The 23708-nt window shown below is 41.0% G+C and overlaps 1 protein-coding gene across 7 annotated transcripts in view; it reads right to left on the reverse strand.

Moving 5' to 3' along the window:
* Window positions 1-700: 700 nt before the first annotated feature.
* The window catches only part of actn4 (actinin, alpha 4), a 51763-nt gene continuing 28755 nt past the window's right edge, over window positions 701-23708 (reverse strand). The window contains exons 2-23 of one of the 7 annotated variants that reach the window (XM_041994067.1): window positions 22917-23031; window positions 22323-22442; window positions 19024-19110; window positions 16922-17009; window positions 15269-15347; window positions 15093-15174; window positions 13162-13247; window positions 11966-12058; window positions 11756-11881; window positions 11509-11613; window positions 11163-11310; window positions 10740-10890; window positions 10509-10617; window positions 10219-10359; window positions 8792-8974; window positions 8241-8375; window positions 7353-7532; window positions 6965-7111; window positions 5377-5457; window positions 4549-4614; window positions 3699-3857; window positions 701-2605 (exon numbers count right to left, since the gene is read on the reverse strand). In XM_041994067.1, the coding sequence (XP_041850001.1) occupies window positions 2447-2605; window positions 3699-3857; window positions 4549-4614; window positions 5377-5457; window positions 6965-7111; window positions 7353-7532; window positions 8241-8375; window positions 8792-8974; window positions 10219-10359; window positions 10509-10617; window positions 10740-10890; window positions 11163-11310; window positions 11509-11613; window positions 11756-11881; window positions 11966-12058; window positions 13162-13247; window positions 15093-15174; window positions 15269-15347; window positions 16922-17009; window positions 19024-19110; window positions 22323-22442; window positions 22917-23031 (2640 nt within the window). In that variant the 3' untranslated portion in view covers window positions 701-2446. The other 6 variants (XM_041994068.1, XM_041994065.1, XM_041994064.1 and 3 more) reach the window with 6 other exon arrangements.

Below are 23708 nucleotides of genomic sequence, written 5' to 3' on the forward strand. Positions count from 1 at the left end.
TCACAGTCGGAATTACACACACTCCTGCAGACTGGGACTCGTGCCACCTGGACATCTGTAACTGTGCGCATCTGGCACAGGGAATCAACTGGACCATTATTTCCTGAAGCCCACAGGAATTCCTTTTACTTTGAGAATTCCTCAAATGGTCTTAAGACACTATTATATAAGAAAGTCTATGTGGGCTGTAAATAAGTCACTTTTTAAATAGGTTTATTTCTTTAATTCATATTATAGGCCTTAAATATGTCTGGATTTAAGTTTGTAAAAGTCAGGCTGACAGTTCAACCCGTTGTTCTTAATTATTTATTTTGGTACTTTGTTAAAAAAAAAAAAAAAAGGTCTCCATCATTCTTTGGCTGCCCAGAATGGTGTTTATTTGATTCAGAGACATGAGATATAAATCATAAAACTATTCAAAAAGGGAAATAAATTAGAGACAAAGATTTAAATCGACTCATCATCCAATCTAAATGTTTTTCTTTCAGAACTGCCTTAATTCTGATGCTCAGTTTGAACTTCTTGACCCTGTCTACATGAATCGAGTCGCTGCCATGCGATTGGCTGATTAGCCATTTGTGATAAGAAATTGAATGAGTATACCTAATAAAGTGGCCAAGTCTTTCCAATTAAACTCTTTCAGTCAGGCAGATGATTTTAAAACAAACAGAAGAAAGAACCACATGAAGACAACTGGAGGTATTTTGTAAGGAAACTTTATGTGTGCTTTGTGAAACTCACTTATTAGAGACAGAAGGCGTTGCAGTTTCCAGTACAGCAGGTAAGGTTTGATATTAAAGAGTACAAAAAAAGGAAAATCACAATTCTGGAGTTCATTTCTCTTCATCCTGACCAGGAAGAAAAAAAAAAAACAAAAAAGAAAGAAGCTTTTGGTCCAAGTCTTTTCTTCTCACTTCCCTCCCTGTCCGCCAGCCCCTCCACTCTGCCGCCCCCTCCTCTCCCATCAGCCAACAGAGGAAATCACTTATTCACCATTTAATTTGGACAGGAAACCTTCTCAGAAAGAGCCTGATAGATTTCCTCAACTTTCTCTAGAACTCAATTGATCACATCATGATTGCATAGTTTCTATTTTTTTTTCTTTTTACATAATTTCCTTTCATTTTCACATAATGGAATGTCTATGTAAAAACTCCCCAATTCTTCCCCTCCTTTTCTTCCTTGCAGTAAATTTTTATTCCCTTCTTGAGAGACAGATGAGGGGATGGAGGGATGGAGGAGGGAGTAAAAAGAGAGGGATAGGGCTGCCAGCACAATAGCCACTTAATTATTTCATTACTTCCAGAAGTTACCTGGGGAGCTCCCACAGTTTGGTTACTGTAAAAACCCAAGATAAAAACCCAGTGAGACCTTTATTCAGCCAATTAAATGCTTCCATACACCGGTATATAATTCTATAAGCAAAATTTCTGGTTTATAAAATTGACTAGCTCTGAAAGTTTTATATTTTATATGAATGAAACAAAGAACAGTTTTACAGAAGCAAAGATGTGGATTATCTGCAGCTGTCTGTCACTGGATTTATACAGGAGAAGCTTCAACTTCAGCTTCAACATGTCCACAAGTGTTCTCCATTAATAAGAAAAACATCTGGAAGTTCAAACCTGCCCACTGGTGAAACTGCTCTGCGTGTCGCCATCACTGTCTCTTTTCATCTGGTTTTTAATAAACATCACTATCTGACTTGCTGGAAAGCCTTTGATTGGTTACTTTTAATGAACGGTACTGTGTGGCGTTCCCTTGCACTGAAAAAAAAAAGTATGTACAGCGCTGAGCCTCCCCAACCCAACACCCACCCAACTGCTCCAGAAAATAAAACAAAACAAAAAAGAAAGAAAGATGGGAGGAAGGTAAGAGCTGAGGTTAGACAGGGCACCTTATGGGATAATGGGTAAATATGTCATTTTATTTCTTGCTGGGTACCCCTCCCCTCCCATCCCTGACCCGCAGCATATATCTCTCTAGGATCTAATACACAAACCTTGCCAATCCCCACTTCAAGCCCTCCCAGCCCCAACGCCCTGAACCCATCTGGCAAGAGAAAACCATAATAAAATAAACAAAAATTAGCATAAGTATCAGATTAGCTTGTGCCCAACCCCCCCACCCCGTCCCCTCCCCATATTTGATCCCAAAAAAAGGCAGAGAGGGTGAAGCTAAGGACCGATATTAGAGAGCAAGTGTCCCACAGCTGCCCCTGGAGGTGCCTGTTCGTTTGAACCTTTACATGTCTGGGCTCAAACCCAACTACAGTTCAATCATCCAGCTCAGAGGCTTCAAATATTCTGACGGTTTCTAAACCGGCACTCGCAGGGGCACCTCACAACACTGCACACACTTTTCAAATGCTCCATTCCTGGCGCCTCCTCTGCCTCCCTCCCCTCTTCCTCCCCTCCCTCCCTCCCTCCTCCTCTTCTTGCCTCCTCTACAGGTCGCTCTCTCCGTACAGAGCAGTGGAGAAGGACATGTAGTCAAGGGCTCCAGGGACAGCGTCAGGCCCCGCGTAGGGCGCCATACGAGCGATGCAGTACTCCGCCTGGTCAGGTGGGAGCTCTCTCCTCAGCTCATCCGGTGTGATGAAGTTCTGATGGAAATAGAGGGAGCAGACAGTGAACAATCACTGGGCTGTTTTTAATATTTTATATAGATACCAGAATCCAGTTGCAGTCAGATATTAAAATTTATGCTCGGTCCAGTTAACCATGTTTGACAACTGGTGCATTTCTTTAAAAAATAAAATGCAATTAGGGTTAGGGGTTGCACAGTCCACACAATTCTGGATGTTATGGGCTGTAATCTGTTAGCTGTTGCAGTAGGTTAGGGGTTAGGATTTAGGGTTAGCGGTTGCGGTGCATGCAGACCATCCCAACTGATCCAGTTAACGCAGTTTTATTCCCACACAGACCCAACGCACAAGCAGAAGCAGCCATCATGAAGTCATGACGTATTGTAAAAGGTTTGCACAATGTTTCTGCAGCTTTGTGACCCCCAATCTCCACCGGGTGCGTGTGCACCGCATTCTGGCAGCGCAGCAGTTTCATTCCGACCTCCGCAGAAGTTTCAATCCACACCGGGAGCGTGCCAGATGTGGAGCACCCGTGAGTGCAGTCTGCCTAGCTGGATCTTGAAATCACAGAAGAATCTTGTGATTCTATACTTCCAGGATAAACGTGTCGTTGTCCATGATGGAAAAATAAAAACCCACTGTGACCACCAGACCAATTAATGATGTAATGTTTACATAGTTCAGCAAATCTGCATGGGGGCTTTTAGTTAGCAAATGACACCATGGCGTAGCTGAATAGCTGTGGAGGCTGCGGCGCACATGCACCTGGTGGAAATTGCCCTTCGAGGCTGGCATCGTGACAATGTTTTTAAATGTGGAGTCAACGTGCTCTACCAGTGACTCAGGTTTAAAAAACAAAAAATGTAACTTTTCAAAATGCTACATAAAGACAAGTTATGGTATAACAGCTGGAAACAACGCGGCAATAAACAGAAACAAGCGAGTGCCCTGGTGTCAACACCAGCTCCTCACAGCAAGAATTTTATTGCTTTAATATAAAAATTCTTCTGCTTCTTTTTGTTTCTACAATTAAGGAAAAAAAGGTTTAAAGTAAACTCAGAAACTTTCCAACCTATTTTAACTGTGTTTGCACACGCTCACACATACACACCTTATCTGCAGCCAGGATCTTGAAGGAGGCGATGACCTGGTCTGCGGTGTCCGTGTCAGTTGTTTCTGAGGACATGAAGTCAATGAAGGCCTGGAAGGTGACGGCACCGCTGCCGTTGGGATCCACGATGCCCATGATGCGAGCAAATTCACCATCGCCCTGGCAACCAAGAAACAACTGGTTAACCTGGGAAAGACGTCACTTTGTAATCAGACACAGAAAACACGACATGCTGTTATTAAAGAGTAAAACATCAGGACCAGCATTAAATAGATTGAAGTCCTGAGGTTTTATATTTCACACTTTGACAGATGCACTTTACACACACACACACACACACACACACACACACACACTCTGCAGGACCACTGGTTAATATAAAAGAAAGACAATAATAGATGAGGGGACCAAGGACAAAAACACTTCAGAGGTTCTACATTAAACATTTTTAGTTCACTAGAGTCATGAAGGGAGGTAAAGACAAAACAAACATTAAGAAAGCAGAGAGAGGATCTTAAATCGAGGTCAGGGTGTCTGCAGGTGTCAAGTCACATGACAGAGTTAATACATTAATAAAAACTACAAACAAGACTGATGTTTTTTTTATACCAATTATCTTCTTCAAGCTTGATCTTCTATTTGACAAAAAGCTGAATTTTTCTACTCGGCATAAAAAGGTTTAAAAGAAATCAATGTAAAATAAAAACAGGATGAATGATCTGGATCAAAGCTCAAAGGAAGAAAAACCAGTTGCATCATAAAAGGACATTTAAGGCTTCAAACTCCAGCTAACTAAACTGAATGTGCTGGACCTGCAGACACCCGGAGAGCATCACACCAGCATCAGTACCAGGCTGTTTCCTGTAGCAATGAGTAGAGCCCGGAAATCATCTGAGACCATCTGTCCCGATCGCTTCTGCAGGCCGCCACAGCAAAGAAAACGCCGGAGGGAGGCGAGATCACAGATGTAGAGCCAGAGAGGATGAAATATGAAGGAGAGAAAGAATGATGGCGTACATATAAAAAGATGGAGAAAGAGTGAGAGTGTTTGGGGTGGTGAAAAGATAAAAAAGCACAGACAGTTAACAGAGAAAGTCCCACTAGGTCGTAAGCCTGACAGGTAGACAGACGAGAGGTCCACTCAGAGGGAGCCCCCACGGAGCTGAAGCAGCACAAAACAACAGAGACTCCCGGTGGACAAACAGGGACGCAGCAACTGTCAACTGTCCATGCTGACGGACCGAATCCCGTCTCAGCTCATCAGGAGGCTCTGAGCAGGACTGTCCAGAGATCACTGACCGACTGTCATTCACTTCAATTTGGGTGAAAGTATGAGCTTAAATGTGTGTGTAAATACAGTTTTTTTATGTCAGGAAAAATCCATTTTACACAGCATTCTGTGTGCAGTTTTCAGGTGCGCTCCTGGATAAATTAAACTACTAAATCAATTAACTACTTCCTTCTCTCAATGGGAAAAAATAAATCAGTTACAATTACCAAGTCAGGAAAAATATGTCCATGAGTTAAATGTCTGACTTTGCAGCAGTTTGTTAGGATACACCATCTATTTAAAAAGCTAACATAACAGCTGAGTCAGTGGCCGGCAGTGATCTCTGCTCTCCTGATCAGAGACCTGACAGGCAGCAGCTCTCCCTCCGTCTGGTCCCGGAGCTCCTACCTGCTTGTCGTTCTCCACATCGTAGCCCAGACTGATCAAACAGGCCTTGAACTCCTCAGCCATCAGGGCCCCGCTGTGGTCCTGAGGGCGGCCAAACACCCAATGAGGATGAACGCATCACAACACAGGGTGGTGGTGGAGGGTGACCATGCGATCCACAGCATGCAGGGGGAGGATGAGGGAATGGGTGGAGGGACAGACAAACATTCATGGATGTTTAGACAATGTCAACACACACAACTCTGGAGGCAGGCAGTCATGATTGACCCATGAATAACACATACATGTGTAGGAGAAACATATATGAATGTGCATAAAACAAAAAAAAAAAGACTTCTAGCTTAAAATGATTATAGTCGGACTGAATCCGAACGCTGCACTCCGTTCCGTCTTTAAGTCAGGCTTAAAATCCACATTTCTGCTGCGAACAGACAAAAGATGTGCTGTGTACCCACACACACCGACGTGACAGACTTATGAGTGAGCACAGCTGGATGAATGAGTGTTTATGAACCACCACAGTGAAGAACACACAGCCGTGGGAGATGGTAAATGATGATGCTGCTTTCATCATCTTCACGAAGTTCCAGATAAGGTTTAACAACAAAAAAACATTTAGCTTTTTACAGCCAATGAAGAAACAGTTTCAAGCACAATGTCGCAGACTGCGTAGACGTGTGCACAGAAAATTCTCACATTAATAACATGAAAAATGCTTTCCCTAAAAAAAACAACCCTCAACATTTCAGAGATTAAAATTAATTTTTGTGAGAAAAAAACTTGGATATTATCTGAGAATAAATCAATGAATTAAGAAAAAATAGGTTTGAAGTAAAAACTGTTTTATAGGTTTTCATTTTAGGATTATATCCTAATGACGATAAGATGTGGGAGAAATAGAGCTAAAAGAGCAGTGAGGGTTCCTTTACCAGAAAACTAAGATCTTTTTTCCCCCAATTCTTCAATATTTTGACCAATAAATATCACTAAAACCCTCTACCAGCAACCACTATAATAACTTGTTTTCATTTTACATCACTCATGCAGATTCAAAACAAAACTATCGTATTAAACTGAACTCATCATCTTTAAATCAAAACTGTCTGTTTCCTGCATCATTTCCACACTCGCCATCTTCTCAACTCAAATAAAAACCAACAGTGCCTGCACATGATGACAGGCTCCTGCTTTTCTGCACCGTTAACACCCAAACTAAAGAAACACCTCCCGTGCAGAAACCAGCCATGTGAGAAACATCAGGATGGGTACTCACACATCTGGCTCCTCTCTCACCCCCGCTGCAGCTCTGAACATTCAGTTATATTACACATTAATACAGAAAAGGCTGAATCCCTAATGGAAAAGAGGGATGTCTCTTACAATCAGCTCTAATAAGGTGCAGTATGCTGCTCAGCATGAGTGTAAATGTTGAGATAATTCTAGTTCAAAAAAATCACAATGACTCTAAAATCCTTCTTATACATTTTATATCAACATAAAATAAATCTGAGCTCTTCATAAGAGTAAATGCATAAAAAACAGCAACTTGACAACAAAAGAGTCGGATAAACAAGCTTGGACGTCTGACCTTATCGAAGTGGTTGAAGGAGGCGCGGTACTCGTAGAGCTGCTCCTGGCTGATGCCCTTTGCATCACGTGTCAGGATCTGGTTCTCAACCTCGTTGATGGTTCTGGCAATGGTGGTCAGCAGCTGTTCCCACCCCACACGGAGGTGCTACAGGGAGGGAGGACAAAGAGGGGGTGCGTGATGCTCACTATTTTACATTCTCTCAATATGGTGCAACACTTATACCTGTCAGTTTGCATTTAGTCACTATCATCTGTCCTACAGCTCGTGTAGGTAGAGATGTTGTCATTTTTATGAGAACTTTACTGCTCTTGAAACTTTGCTGCTGTGCAGTGGAAACACCAGGATGGACTGAAAATTCATTCATGAAGGTTTAGATGTTTGTTACCTCCATCGTGTAGGAGGTGTACTGGTTGTCAAAGATGAGGGCCTCTTGGATGTGCTGATGGTAACTCTCCAGCTTGTTGATTTCAGGCATGTATGACATGATGCTCTTCTGGTAGTCCTTCAGGTTGGTCAGCTGGTCCTCCAGAGTGCCGTTCATCTCGATGGATATCCTGCCAATTTCCTGCAAACACAGACAAGCATTTACTATCCAGGTGTCTGAACAAATGGAAAGTCTGAAGGTGACACGGCACACGTTTATACAACCATGACTGCCTGTGTATAAGATTACTTTATGTGTAATGGAAGATGAAACTATATCACAAGAGAACTTCAGTCCAATGTATTGTTGCACTAATCATAGAAAAACCATCCTTGGCTTGCTTCAACACTGAACAGCTGACGCTAGAACGTGTAGCTACACCTTTAGCATTTAGAGGAAGCTGCTGCACAGATATCACAGACATCATGTCACTCTCCCCTTCCCACCTCTGATCGCCTGTATCCTGGTTTACACTTCCAGTGATATAAACTCTTCTCATCACCTTCTTCACTGCGCTTGGGTTCAAATTAGACAACCTAGAGTCATATTTATCCCCTGATTGTTGAACCCCAAAACAAAGGGAAACTATTCCAGCCAAAAGGATATTTACGGTCATTACTGTCTGCCCCCAGAACGGCCAAGATTTAATCTAAAAACTATAAAGAAATACATTTGGCAAAAGTAGAAATGTGAAGCGCAAACTGTGGGGGAATCATCTGCTAAACCCTGTTGAATATTTTCTCTTTGAACTCAGAGAAGATCTGAAAACTGTGACAAACTGCACACAGCTGGGTAAAGCTTCAGCACAGTCCTAAACAAAAGGACTCACTGCATGAGATTTTCAGTTACCTCCATTTTAGCCTGTATGTAGGCACCGACCACGTTGGCCTGACTGGCGAATGTGGCTCTCAAACTGTCGTTGGAGTTCTGCTTGTTCAGCTCCTCCTGCAGGGCGTGGTCACGCTGCGGCACCATGGCCATCGCCTGCAAGCCGATTCACAAACACAGCTGAAGCAGAAACATGGCTACACCAACACAATGTGCACGTTTTACCAAAACACAAACATTTGGGAAGAACAAATTCAGACGTGTGTCATGATGGGCTCACCCGAGTTAATGTTTTGAGAAACTAGAAGTTTATTATAGAACTTATTGTTAAGTTCTCACTGCAGAACATGTGTAATGAAGTAAAAACAGTCACAGTAAGAGGTAAACATTTACCATCAGTGCTGTGAAACAACTCAATATTTAAAAATGAGGTGTGTTGGAAGCCAGATGGAGGGAAAAGGGAATGAATTCACTCATCTCTCATCAGAGTTCACAATGCCATTATTTCCATCAGTTCTGCAGGATTAACCCTTTCCACAGTGTTCATCCAGAATGTAAAAGAAGCAGCTCACCTTTTCCCATTTGCTGTCGATGCTCTTGGGTGTGATTGTGGTGTAGGGGTTTGCTCCGCTCAGCTTGATGCCGTTGCTCTGGGCGATCTTCAGCACCTCAGACTGGATGGCCTGGATGGCCTCCCGCTCTTTGTTGGCCTCCGGCAGCGTGGATTTGAACTGCTCATGGGCGGTGATCAAACCCTAATTGAAGAAAAAAAAGGGAAAGGTTTGATTCCATTTTCTCCACATGAATACAATTTTCAGTACCTGAACTTCTTTTTTTTGACCAGCTTAAATCCGCTGGTGGTGCTGGTCTACATTTTAAAGAATTGGTTTATTTTTTGCGGTGTAGGGCGCCGCTGCAGGGCGCCGCTGCAGGGCCGTGTCAATACGTCATTGTAAAATATCTCTTCTAACAGAGGTTCTGTTGTCTGAACATCCCTCTTGCAAGGACCAAAGTGCAGGGAAATGTTTTTTTTCTCCACAAATCACAAAATCTGACTTGTTTTTCCAGCAAATTGGTGTCTCAACGTCATCAGTCTGTCAGCAGTTTGAAGGTCCTCGTGAAATCAACTGTTTATATGATCAGTGCTGCACGTTACATCATTGAGATCACAAGCATGTGGACCAAAAGTAAAGTTGTTTTCTGCGTCATTTTAATTGTATTTCACAGTTTGTTATTGCTTGGAAATAGAGGACAACTTGTGCTGCATTCAGGGGTATACAATATACCAACTGTACATGCAAGAAAACACACAAGAGCACAGTTTTCAGCAGGGGGCAGCTTGTTAGGGAAGTAGAAATGTGTAAAATATGCAGACTTACTATAGTCCAACGTTTCATGGAGAATTCAACAGACAGATGTTTAAAAGTGCTGGTGCTCAACCAGAGTTCAAACATGATGTCTGTTGCATAGTTTGCGCAGTACTTTCTTTTATATACCTCTCATTTTATTCTATTTAATGTGTGTTTTACACCTTATTTTGCACAGCAGCCAAGTGAAACGCCCATTTAGTGGCACTTGCAGCTGTATTATGACAATAAAGCCTATTTTATTCTGTTCTATTCTGTAACCAAAGCTGTAAACACTGTTTATAAACTGAGTTAAATATGTTTAATGTGTTCCAGTACCCACGAACACTTCTAACTTTCTTTCTGGGAGATCATCGTAACTGTCAGTAAAGCCAAAATCACTGCACAGACTTTGTCATAAAGTTACGAGCTCAAGGCCAGCGACTTGAGCTTGCCTTGAGCTCAGTTTTGGCCTAAGACGTTTAGTTGTTTCTAATGTCATGTAAATCACCTAAATAATAATAAATAATCTTAATCCTCCAGTAAAGAGGCGGCTCCACCGTCAAACTCGTTTAATTACAAAGAACTGGGTCAGGTTTAGAAACTTGCTTTGTCTAGAGAAACGTCCTGCAGGCAGCACTGTGTCAAGTTACCTGGATCTCTTCAATATTGTGAACAATAAACATGTCTTGCAGGTCCTCCATCGCTCCCTCCATCCAGTTGTTGAAAGGCGCCGCTCTCTTGGCGTACTCCAGGTAGAGCTCATCTATCGACTCCAGCTGCTTTTCTGTCCTCTGTTAACAAGTCAATCAAAACAAGAGGGAGGTTTATTATAATTAATTTTTAGATGCAGCCATAACAGATCAGTGCGGGCAGATGACAAACTGAATCAACTTCACAGCTGAATGAATGAATGAATGATAAATAAAAGACGGATTCATACCTCCAGTGACTCTTTGCGGCTATGGGTGAGGGCTCCTAGGACGTCCCACTGATCACAGATCTTCTGACAGCGAGTGTTGACGCTGGCAGAGTCGTAGTAGTCCAGTTCACTGACAAAAAGAGCAAAACCTGTGATTCCTCTGATCTCAAATGTCATCATGAGTTAATGCCTCATTTCCTCTGTGATCCATCAGTTGCAGAGCTGCCCTCACTCTTCTCCCTCCCTCCTTACTTGAGTTCCTGTGCGATGGCGGCGATTTGCTCCACTCGGTCTTGATGGGCAGCCAGGTCACTCTCAAAGGCCTCATGTTTCCGTAGCAACGCCTTCACTTCTGATAGAGTGGAGGTCTCATAGTCTTTCTGGGTCAGCATGGCCTCCTTACCTGCACACATACAGAAAACTCACTAAACCAACTACACGATTTAAAGCTGAACACAACTGCAAAAAAATCAGATTTACTAAGAAATATCAGCGTTGTCAGCGTGCTGCTGAGACTTTAAGTTACTTTTTCCAGTTTAGGGTGAGAATGTTAAGAAGATACACAACTTGTTTCAAGTGGTCCCATTAGAAAAGATGGGATAAAACAACCAGACTGGCAAAAATACAGAATGCAGCTATTGGATTGTCTTGTTTTCTGATAGTCTTTGAACACACCATCAGTCCAGGATTCATGGATTGCAGCTTTCTGGTGGAACTTCTCAGCCAGATGTTCAAGTCTCTCCAGACGTCTGATCTCACTGAGGATCCACTCCTCGTAGCCTTTTTCTGCTCCCTCCAGAGTGTGCCACGCTCCGTTGATATCCTGAAACCCAAAAGCAGCAATTACTGATGGATGTCCTTCACTTGATGTTGAGTATTCTGCCATGTATAAAAGAAATTAACTGAGACCGAACCAGAACATCTCAGATATTCCAAATCCTGGTTCTCTGATAGCACAGAGATTTACTTGGGATAATAAATCTGAACTGTAAACTCTCACAGAAACTATTTGCCCACTTACAGAAACCATGCGTCCTTCTGATGGCATAAAGGCAGGTCTGTTGCTGAGTCTCAGTTTAGTCTGCAGAGTATTGAAGCTGATCTCCAGCTGACATTTCTCTTGGACCTGACCAGATTCAGCAGAGAAAACATCATCAGGATACAGATCCAACACAAGCTGAAGGTGAACTGCTCAAAATTCATTTAGCTAAATGTAAAGCCATTGTTGGATTTTGCTGTGCAGAAAGGATTGCAGACATTTTCTCAACCTTGGGTGGTTTGTGCACTGTACGGTAGTCTCTGAAGTCCTCCTGTTTTGCCTGCATATCATTTACAGTTTTCTCTTGGGTTCGGTTCTCCAGCCAGGGGATTGTCCGACGGATCCACTCCAGCAGCTGCGGGCAAAAAGGAAGATGAGGCCAGGGGAATTTAAAGACAACAAAAAAAACACAGCAGGTGCAAACATGCTTTATACTCACATCACTCGCCAGTTTCTCGTAGTCCTCCATCATCTGCTCGTTCTCCTGGTTGACAGCCAGCACTTTGCAGATTCGATTTGCGGCTGTCTCGGCCTATCATGAAACAGTCTGATGAGTAGCGCTCACAGTGACAGGAGAGTGTCTACTCTGCATACTCAAAGCCTAATCATAACGGTCTCTAAACACAGTAATGTGTGAACGCTGCTTTTTAGTATCTCAGCTCCTGAATTTATCAAATTTTACTTTTCAAACTTGTGCGAACACACTCCACACACAGGCAGTGAATAATTATCATCTTAAAAGGTTTAGGCACACAAAATTTAAAAATGTGCACAGATTCACAATGGAGCTTAATTTGACTAATAAAAACATGCTGCTGATGGTTAGTTCAATGTGCCAAAAATCTGTCTGTTTTAAAACAGTTTAAAACTCCATGCATCGCCCTTCAAAACCTGAGAACCAGTCCAAACACCTAGTTACAGGTTCATGATGCGCTGCAGTCCACATCAGTGCGTCTGCCTAGGACATTGCCCTACTGAACCACTGAAATATATATAAGAAAAAAAAAGTAGAGACTTTGACAAGCTAATTAAATATCATAAACTGCACAAACCACTCTCTCTCACTACACTTACAAGACAAATGTAATCAATGAAATTCACCAGATAAATTCACCAGACAAAAAAAAACATTTAAGTTTGAGAAGTGTTAATAGCTGAAAAGAAACTCAAAAGATATCAACCAGCATTTCCCACAGTAATAAAGCCAAACTGGTCTGCACAATGTCTACAGTATTACAAGACGGAAACTTCAGGTAGAAATCTGAAGCCAAAAAAGCTGCAAAAAGCAGCAAGATAAAAAAGGAAACTGAAATTCAGACCAGATTGTAAATCACTTTTAAAGGAAATGCAGGTGATGGTCAAAGACCAGAAACAGAAGAATTAAAAAGTGTTGGCTGCAGTTTCCATCACGGTTCCATTAATAAGCCCAGCCATGGCCATGAAACTGAAACTGTCACTTAAGTTCAGTCCAGTAAGAAATAAGAATTCCAGTAGATTAATTTTCTGATAGTGGCTGATATTTAGTTGATTGTCTGTAATAAAACTTCATCACATCTGATGGAAACTGCTGTGATTTTAGGGTTTTTCTTTGCTGTACTCATAAATTAATGTGAGTCTGAAGAGTGAGGAGCTCACCTTCTGTGCGCCAGAGAAGGCGTGATAGAAGCAGGATACATAGGTCATTATGGCCTTCTCATCTGGCCTCAGAGTACCCACGATGTCTACACATCACCCAGCAGAACAGAGACAGGCAGAGAAAGAGAAGTAAACTGAAAGAGTGAAGCCAAAGCTGAAAACCCAAAGCTAAATGGTTCCTGCTCACAGCGGCATCTGAGAGCAAGAGCAACTGGCTGAAGTGAAATCCACAGCCTCAACTTCTTCCTATCACCAGGACGGGACCAGAGGGGTCCTCTGGAACACAGGTCAGAACAACCGGAGCTGCAGGTTCAAGGTTGGGACCCAAACACACACATGAACTGTAGCGCAATGAGAAAAGCTGTGTTCACCACCTCCGCAACAAACATTTTAGCTGTTATTGTTGTCTATTTTCTACACTTTTTTCTGCACAGGGTGACGTAAAAATGTAAATTTCCTTGTGATCAGCATAAAAAGTCTTATTCTGGTCTATTTTAAATAAAAAGTGTTGAGCACTCTCCTGATTTTTCATCTGATATACAATGTAATCAAATAGATAAAAAAAATTATTCCATAAAAAAATACTTTACTGGAAAGATAACTCATCGAGTTATAATTCATAAACATTTAAATAAACGAAAGGAAAAACCAGCATAGCAGCAAAATTATGTTTCTATATCTGGCATGATGTGTTAATTATAATTCTGCCCTTTAAAGAGTTTTAATTTTCAAGTATGAGTCTAGTTTTTATCGCAGAGTCAAATTTGTGCTAATAGTCTGTGTTCATGGTTAAAAATATGAAAGAGCAGCCCACAACAGAGCCAAAAAAGTTTGAAAAACACTGCTTTGAAAAGGAGGAAATCCACCTTCTAACAGGGGCGGGTACACTTCTTTGTAAGCACAGTTTTTTCAATATAAAGGAAGTGACCGATTCGTGGGCCAAAATCTAACAATAATGGCACAATTTTATTTATTTATTTTGTGACATTTTGTACAAAAGACAAATACAATTTATGTTTACTGCACAGACACCATCTGATGATACAGATGTAGTCTCCAGAGTTTTATTTTCACATCATGTGTTTACTAGCGCATGTGTGTGTTTGTGTCCCAACCAGACCAGTGTTCTTGTTGAGCTGCAGCGCTGCAGACAGTGTGAAGCCATGCTGGACAGGAAGCAGCACCTTGTTAGTAACAGGATGTCAAACATCAGGTCAGAAGGTACCTTCTGTGCTCCAGAGAACGCATGGTAGAAACTGGACACATAAGTCATTATGGCTTTCTCATCTGGACGAGCAGTGTTCACAATGTCTACGAGGGGGGAAACCGAGGTTATGAAGACACACACACAGGCAGGACAGAGGATGTATATGGAGGAAGCTCAACACAAACACACATGAAACAGCCAGACAGACAAACACAAGCAAATACAGATCCAGCAAATGGGAACATTTCAATTTTACATTAACATACATCAAAGCTGAAAAAGTTTTAAATAACAGATTATGATTATTTTAAATGCAAAAAAACAGATGAAAACATGCAAACAGTTACAACACATACAAACCAAGAGGTGCAACCACATTTTGATCAGTGGTCTCATTCACATGCACATCACAGCATGTCAAACTACACTGTACTCATGTTACTGTACTCATGTTATTGTACTCATGTTCCAGGCCAAAGGACTGCTTACAGTCACATGCATAACAACGGCGGGTCTTTTACACACAAGAACTTTGCTACAAAAAAAGAAATCATGTAAAATCCAACATTTTAAATCAGATAAAATAATTTTGTTCATTGTTTACAGAGATCACAGAAACATCTCACCAACATCATGAGGAACTATCACTTTATGTGCAAGTAAATGTAGTATTTTAGATAACTGCAAGTACAAAACAAATAACTGATGGCAAGTTTCACCCCACCTTCAGCATCCAACATCTTGGGGATGTCCAGGTGCTTCTCAGCCACTTCAAAGGCGTTGTTCAGATTAGTTACAGGGTCATCCTAAACAGCAGAGGACAGTAAACACACCAATTAATTTTAAATGAACTTTAAATTATTTAGGTCGGGACTGGATCTGATGAATGAATCTGTTCACCTTTCTGAGGCTGTCGTAGTCGATGAGATCCGGTCTGTGCCTGTGGATCAGGGCGTTGAAGGCAAGACCATCCTTCCAGCTGTTTGGGGAAACAAACTCTCATTATGTAGAAGAGGCAGACAATAACATTTGAATTTCTAGACCTCATCTTGACTGGAGTCATAAGACTTCATATAGAAACTAATTCAAAGTGAAACATTAATAAAAAAATGTTTTGCATCCAAGTAGTACTTCATTACACAGGCTGAGAGAGGCCAAACCCGACTATTATTCTTTTTGTAATCGATAACAAAGACCCTTTTCTCATGAAAATGGGTTCAGTTCTCTCATTATCTACAGAAAACTAAGTTTATTTTCTCGAGATAAAGAGGTGATTGTGGTAGGTTTAAAACTAAGTGGTTACTGTTTTACACCTGATTTCATTGATCAAAATAGACCCCATGACAGCTGATGGGAGGGGCTACAGTCTTTGTGTATATGTGTCATTCTGTAAATGAGTGATGGTAAAACTTGACACGTGGCATTTTCAGCCTTTTAAGACTTGTTAGAAGTAAAATCGGATGTATTGATCAGTGATGGACGTTTCTCCATCTGACGTCTACTTGCCTCTTTTGCTGGCTTTGACTATACTGTGCCATCCCAGTACAGAACAGGTCTGTACTGGGATGCCACTTGGATCCATCAGTTGAGGTGTTGGGAAAGATGAAGATAACGGCGAAGCTCGTGTCCATGCTGAAGGACAGCCCCCTACCCCACCGCCTCACACCCTTCCTGCTGATAGCCCTGCAGAGCTAACTCCTTACTTCCTGCAGCAGTTAGACTGGAAACCACCCCTTCTCTCAGTAGACCACAAACACACTCAATAAAATCCAAAAATAATTTATAAACGTACATACTTAATTTTTCTTTTTATAAGTCTCATATATTAAAAACAAGTAGGCCTGGGGGGGAACCTGTGTGGAGTTTGCATGTTGTCCCCATGTATGCACGGGTTCTCTCCTGGCGTCATCCCACAGTCTAAAGACAAGCATCTTATGAGTGAGGGTCTGACTGAATGTTTGTCTCTCTGTATTGGTTCTGTAATGGACTAGGAACAGCTACAGCCCTCTCATGACCCTGCACTTGAATAATCTGTTATAATAAGATAAATTATCCTGTTAGCACGACCGCTCTCAGCTTCCATACTTCATATTCCCTTCACACATTTAAACAGCAGAGGCTTCTGAGCACAATCATGACCCAGATTCTCCACCAGATGGCGCCCTTTCTACAGAATTGAATTTGAATTGATTCTGAATTGATTTTTTCAATAGTTATCCATCCATCCAACTGGCCTTAATCACCTCCTCTAACCAAAATATACAAATTTAAAAATGTATCTACTGATATACAACAACTACTGCAAGATGTATAGACATTTTTTTAAATATTAATGGACCACTTTATCATTTTTCCATCTGTTGAAGGAGGGCCAGCTCCTCGAAGGCCCCAGCAAACCACAAACACATTCCATCACATATTATCTCCTCCAAGACTTTCCAAACTCAAGATGGAGAACAAAATTCTCCCTTTAGATTTCTTTTGAAAACATGCTAAAATGATCCAACAGCAGCGGCCCTTAACTGAGATGAGTTAAAGCTTGTGGTACATTACCTGATGTGGAAGTTCTGCACATTGACATTCTTGTAGGGAGCCGTCTTCCTCTGGCACCACAAAAGAAGACCTTCCTTCGCAGAGGTTTCTGTAGCGAGGAAGAGGAGAAAAAAGTTCTTTGTTAGTCTGAGTAAGGAAGAAACGAGTCTTCGCCATCCTGAACTGTTTACTGCAGTTGTTTTGAGTCCATTAGCAGTTTACTTCCATGAATGTAAACAGCTTCGATATTTATCTGCGGGTTGAAAATATGAGGATGTTTTTGTTTGCTGCCTTTTTGTGGAAACATCAGACAAGTATGAGATACTAAGAGAGAATTAAAAAAATGTGACTCAGATTACTGCGTAGCTCCCACACCCACCAGAGTTAATTTAACAGAGACAGTTTTAATGCAGCAGCAGATTCATTACAGCTTTGAATGAGTAGAAACTGTTCAAGTCAGCATTAATCAACATGAAACAAATGTAAACAACAAAACTGCTCCGATGGCATCGATGAGCAACAATCCACTCTGCCTGAATGAAAATGACTAATCAGAGCCGGGAGGAGTCTCCAAGCAGTGGTTGCCGTGGCAACTAGCATGGGCGTGCATGGCAGCAGCATCTTGTATACATTAAAACTTTCTAATAAAAGGGATCCACATTTTTTGAAGATTAACAAGAAGGTTAAATGAGAATTTTCTGCTGGTTCATTAAAAATGTTTATGTTCCAGTGTCTAATATAATTCATTACTGTTTTCATTAGTTTAGAGTGAAATTGAAAAAAAAAGATTGTTGTAGTGACTTCTGATTATATTATTACCCAAATCACTGGACTGCACCGTGAATTGAAAACTAGGATATTATTTGATGAATACAAGCATTTTATTATCGTGGGGAAAAGGCCAATTAAAGTTAAAATATAGCAGAAGATGAATTACACAAGTGAGCAAGTTAATCTGCCATGAATAACCTTTATCCAAACCTTCAAAACGTACAGCCAGTGATCAACATCCATCCACTACCTTAATAATAACCCAGAACAATCTAGGGGTTTATTTAAGAGTCTTTGCATGTTTAGGAAGGTTTTTATTGGGGTAAAATGACCCAGAAGTATCTCAGTGGCAGCCATGATAAGAAATTGTCAAGTTCTCTAAATGATAATAAAATGGGCCTCATGTTTAGTGTCTCTTTAAGTGTAGGATTGGACAATACTGCATGGAAATATCAAGCTAATTCTGTGTCCTAAGTCCTTGAGGCAACAACACTCAAAGCAATGGTCATTCATATTCCTCCATTTCTACAAACAGTGATTCATCTAAATAAATGAGGACAATAGAAATCTTTCACTTTTGTTGCCCTTTCTTTCTTTTTAAAAGACCTAGGACATGCTGGAGGACCTACATCGCTTGGCTGGCCTGGGAATCACTCGGGATCCCCCCGGATGAGCTGGCAGATGTGGCTCGGAAGTGGGAAGTCTGGGCTTCCCTGCTTAGGGAGTTGCCCCCAAGACCCAATCCCAGATAAGCAGAGGAAAACCTTTACTCAATAAATAAACAGAATAAAATAAGAAATCTAATCAACCTTCAAGGCAAGACGCTGGTCACCTCCTCCAGCCTTTGCCACACTGCATAGTAAACTTAATATGGTAACTTTAAAAGGAAGAAGGTGGATTGTATTTCTTATTTTATTCTTTTTCTGTATTGAGTGAAGGTTTTATTGTGTACTGAGCAGCTGGTGGCATAGAATTTCCTTTTGGGTCAATAAAGTTTATCTTAGGTCTTTATACTGAACCTCTAACAGAAGTCAGGAAAACGTGGCATCATGCAGTTTTTTTCCTGCTCTGTGATCATCATGGCAGTCATGTAGGTTAGGTCGGCTTTATCTTGGCTCCGTTCTGCCGCTGCTCACCCCACTGTGTGTATACAGCTTGCCTTCCACTCTACTTCCCACACACACATTAAGCACACACATCTGCATGTGTGTAAAATCTCCTTTTAAGTCTTCAGCTCGCTGGCAGCGTAGGATGTTTTTATGCAATTTATTTGGACTTTTTCTTTGCTTGGGAAAGAAAGAGTAATGAATGATGAATTTAGGATTGGCCAGTGAAACCACAGGTAGCAGTACCTTCTACAGAGATGTCCTGGATGGCGAAGCGGAGGATGATGGTCCAGATCATTCCCAGGGTCATCTTGGCATTTCCATCAACGATTTCTGCATGAAATACAAGAAGTCATCTCAGTCAGTGACCACATTTTTTGCTCCACAAGTGACCACAATTCTTGTCAATTGTGTTTTTACAGCGTTACATCTGCTCCTTCATTTAATAACACCAACACACCCACACACAACTAACGACTGCTATAGCTCCAGTTTTTACTGAGAAAGACTGCATTTTATAAAACAATGAGTTCTTTCAAAAATCAAATAAATTCTTTGTAAAGATGACACCCAATCTCCTAAACCAGTTTTACAGTAGACATCTCCAGCTTCTCAACACTTAAAAAAAAGAACAAATAGTTTCTTTATAGTTTGGCTATTTGGCTATTTCGACTCCAAGTGGCAGAATTTCATCCAATAAAATGAATAAGCTCAAGTTAATCTAACAATGAAACCTGAGAGCTTTTAGATGTCTTTATCTCAGTTAAAACATAATATCTGACAGGTTATTGAACACACACTAAATAGTGCACAATGATGATATGTTAGCCAGCATGTTGTTTGAGTAAGATTCCACACATAGTTCAAACAGTCCTTTCATACTTTCACCAACTTCATCTCTCAGGTTATCAGCTGCACTCTCGGCTGTCACCTGTGAATTTGTCCTTCATGACTAGCGTTACTTCAACATTCTTCAGACCTGCCATCAACATTTCTGCGCACACAACTACAGAAACGTTAGATGCTGACGTTGCTGCAGATTAACTGTATGTCTGAGCTCCAGAAGGAAGGAAGATCTGAGAAGGAAAGTGTAGGACGTCCTCCTCTCTCATTTAGTTTGTTCCTCTTCCATCTGCTATGTTGGCATTTCTCTCAGGAAGTTTCCAGCTGATGGCCTTTAGTGTGCTCCTTTCATGGGAGGACCAGACAGCGTGCGTTTACGATGGACTGCCACATTTTGTGTTCAAGTGTCACTGGTATCAGCTGCGTCAGGCTGCAGGAATGTCATGGTTGCCTTGATAGAGTAGGAGAAAGGTCACCGTCCTCTAGCTTACACACACATACACACAGGAACACAAGGCTACAGTGTGATATGATTGTGTGACCTCGGACCTCTATCTTAACTCAGAGGCTCAATGCATCTCACATCCCTCTGGAAGCTTCAGGTTATTAAGAAAGCAAAGACCATCATCAGTGATCATCACCACGTGTTTGCTTTGATGCCATCAGGCCGGCGCTATCATGCACCTCAAAGACGAACCAATAGATATTCTGCATCTTTTATTCCTTCACCTGTCACACAAACTCTGACAGCCATCATTTTAAGTGACATTTATTCTGTCATTGCTTTATGTTAGCTGAGCTAACAGGTCCCTTAGCCTGTACTGGTATTGATTGTTTTATTGTTGATAATTTAATGTATTAATTTACTGTGTCTTCCAACAATCTCATGGGTACTGTGTACTGATAATGTAATTGCACTTTGAATGCTGCCTGGTGTCTGTGGTAAGCTGCAAATGAATTGCCCGTGTGGGATAAATAAAGTTTTCTGAATGTGAACCAAGAACCATTTATGCTTGGCTGCTAATGCACACAATAGCAGGAACCACAGACTAAGTTGTTCCTTTTATAGGTCTGAAGCATCAAGAGTAGAACCACAGGACTGTTCAACAGTTTCCTACCATAAACCATCAGACAGATAATGACCTTACAATTTCACCGTGTATGTTATTACTTAAGATTTAGGGTTGTGTGGCATATGGCAGAGAACTCATTTTATTCTGGATGTATATATATATATATATATATTTTTTTTTTACATGATACCAGAGAAACTGTCTAATTCTGTTTGCACTACAACAGCTGTTGCATAATTTACATCCCATATAAGTCCAGTCTTGCAAACTTACCAACTACAACATCGCTAAGCCCAGTAACCAGTTTTAATTCACTATATCAGGGTCCATTCTGCATCATCTCTTCAACTGTGCACCGAAGTTTCAAACATACATTTTCCCCCAGTAGATTTCAAGTAGCTGCTAGATTAAGGAGCACTTCCATAAATTTGAATCCATGCGAAGTTATCCTTTCCACGGACATTCAGGGCTCATTTCAGACACAAAATATCTGACTTCAAAATTTGTTGGATGTGCCTAGCTCAGTTTTTTCTGGTTTAAAGGTCTCAATAGAGCTCTAGGATAAACTGATACTGAAAAGATGTGAATAAGGAGAGGTAAACAGAAGCTGCAAAAATCAATTTGCCTGTTTCATAAAAGACATAGTGAGAATAAGTCTTTTAATATCCTAAATCCTCAGTAAACTCACGGCTTTTCCCCAAATATGATGTAATATTCCAGATATTACCAGAGATTAAATTACTTCCTGAAGAAGATGCTTCTCCGTTTTACTCTTGTGGATGTCCACCACAGTTGTTTCCTTTCTGGAGGTTTGTTCCATTTAAGACAACCTTCTGGTGTTTTATAACCACTTATTCAGTGCTGAATAGAAATCTGATAAACGACTGATTAATTCAGTACAAAGTACTGCATAAGAAAAACAGAGCTAAATCTTTCATCGTGTGTTCAGTGTGGGGGGTGTAATTCTGCTAATGGGTTGCTAAAAAACATTTGTAATGGTCCTGTCTGGTATTAATAAAGTTTTGCCTGCAAGTTTAGGTGCCTCTCAGGATCTAACTCCTGTTTACTCAACATGGGTTTTTCCAGTGGCTCTTCAGAAACATTAAAATTTTAATATCACATCTGGTTAAAAACTATAAAACCACACCTGGTTTTGTAGTTTGGATTAATGAGATGTTTTCTGTTGTACAGATAAAGAAACAGTATTTGTTTACACCCAGCTCTCTTTCCTGACATATATCTTTGCATTATCTTACCTTTTTTACTACACCAAGAGTCTTAACTTGATTTATGAATGTGGGTGACTCACCCAGTAATAAGTCATTATCTCTTATTTAAATCTACAGTAACCTGTATTTTCAGATTTTTTTTCCTTTGTATTCTCATTTGCACACTGATAATCTAAAACCCAAATCTTAACAATGTGAAATATTTAAAATAACAATTGCATGCGCAAAAGGTTAGTAAGAATTATTTGTTTAAAAGAGTGTGCGTGTATACACACACAAATTTTATATATATATATGCACTCTAAAGTTCCCTTTCTGTTTACGGTAACACAGTAGGGTGACTGAGTTGGTGGTTTCCATGGTGATGTCATAATGCTTGGCTTAATGTGAGGATGCTTACCCTCTGCTCCAATAGACACCAGTTTGACTCCCTTGCTGGCAATAAAGTCCAGGGCTTTGTTCACGTTGTTGATCTTGTGGACCCTCATCTTGCCTCGCTCAGGCTTGGGTAACCGCTCGCCTGCAGACACACAAACGGTGAGTTCGCTGTGGCAAGGGAAGCTGTGCACGTTTCCACCGGCTCAGCAGAACAACGCTCTGTCAGCGCAGCATCGACGTCTGAATTCCCTTTAGAAGTGAAGCAAAAGTGAAAAAGGAAGCCAAACTTTATTTTGGCTAAAAGAAATATGCAGATGTTTTTGAAGTGTGTTAAAGTGCCTCTGAACAATGATGAGGCTGCTACCGAGTGCCGACACCCTGAAGTGGACCGAGATGTTGTGCATCTTTAACATCTGAAACTATTTTTCCTTTTAATTGAGACAGCTTTGAAAATGCGACTGCTGCCCGGTGACAGATGTGCCCGTGTGCTAAGCTGGACAGCTTTTCCTGTGGCTTCTGTGTCAGGCGGGTAAAAACACTTATTACAGCTGGTTTTGTTTAATTAAAAGCTGCGTTTTCTGGTGATTGCAGCTTTTTGAAGCCATGCATGTGTTACCTGAGATGACTTCCAGCAGCAGCATGAGCTTGAGTCCATCTCTGAAGTCTTCCTCAATATTATCGATCTGCGTCCCGGCCTTCCGCAGGTGGGAGTTGCACCATGCCGTGAACGTCTGCAGGTGAGAACAGACACATGACAAACTGATTATTTAACCCCTGGCCTGTAAAGTTTCCATAAGTTTTATCAAAAAAAACCCCTCTGCATTAAAAATAGAATTAAAAAAAAAAAACTTCAATGAACAGGCAGGAATGTGCTTTGAGACGACAGGAAACAGCCAGAGAAAACAATGAAAAACACTGCTGATCTCTAACAATATGTGAAGTTGGCAAATAAATAACAAATGCCTCTCAGCGTAGGCGACACTTTCTCTCATTTTGTCTTTTACAACATTCTTGTAAGTTGGTCATGAATTTATTTCAGCTCTGCACAGAAACCATAAATAAACTCAACCACTTTTTGAAGCTCAGCGTGCCCTCCTTTAGCCTCAGAAGTAGGAGAGTCAGTGCCATGTTGCCATTAAAAAGCCACAAGTCAAGAGATGCTGCCCAAGTTGAAAAAAAGATTCACTTTACTGAAAAAAGACAATCCGTGTTGCTTGTAATCAAATCTCAGAGGGATGTACCAAATCGCAAAAACACATACACACACATATGGGATGCGAGGCAGACCAGCAGAAATCACACATCAACAGCTGGTTGGAAGCCATGTTTTTTTTTTTTACCTCTGGTTAGCTGGAATTCTTTTAAAATGTGTTTTAATACATTTCTTTTTGCAGGAGATCATGGCACA

This window comes from Melanotaenia boesemani, chromosome 9 (genome assembly GCF_017639745.1).
Source record: "Melanotaenia boesemani isolate fMelBoe1 chromosome 9, fMelBoe1.pri, whole genome shotgun sequence".
Lineage (NCBI taxonomy): Eukaryota > Metazoa > Chordata > Actinopteri > Atheriniformes > Melanotaeniidae > Melanotaenia > Melanotaenia boesemani.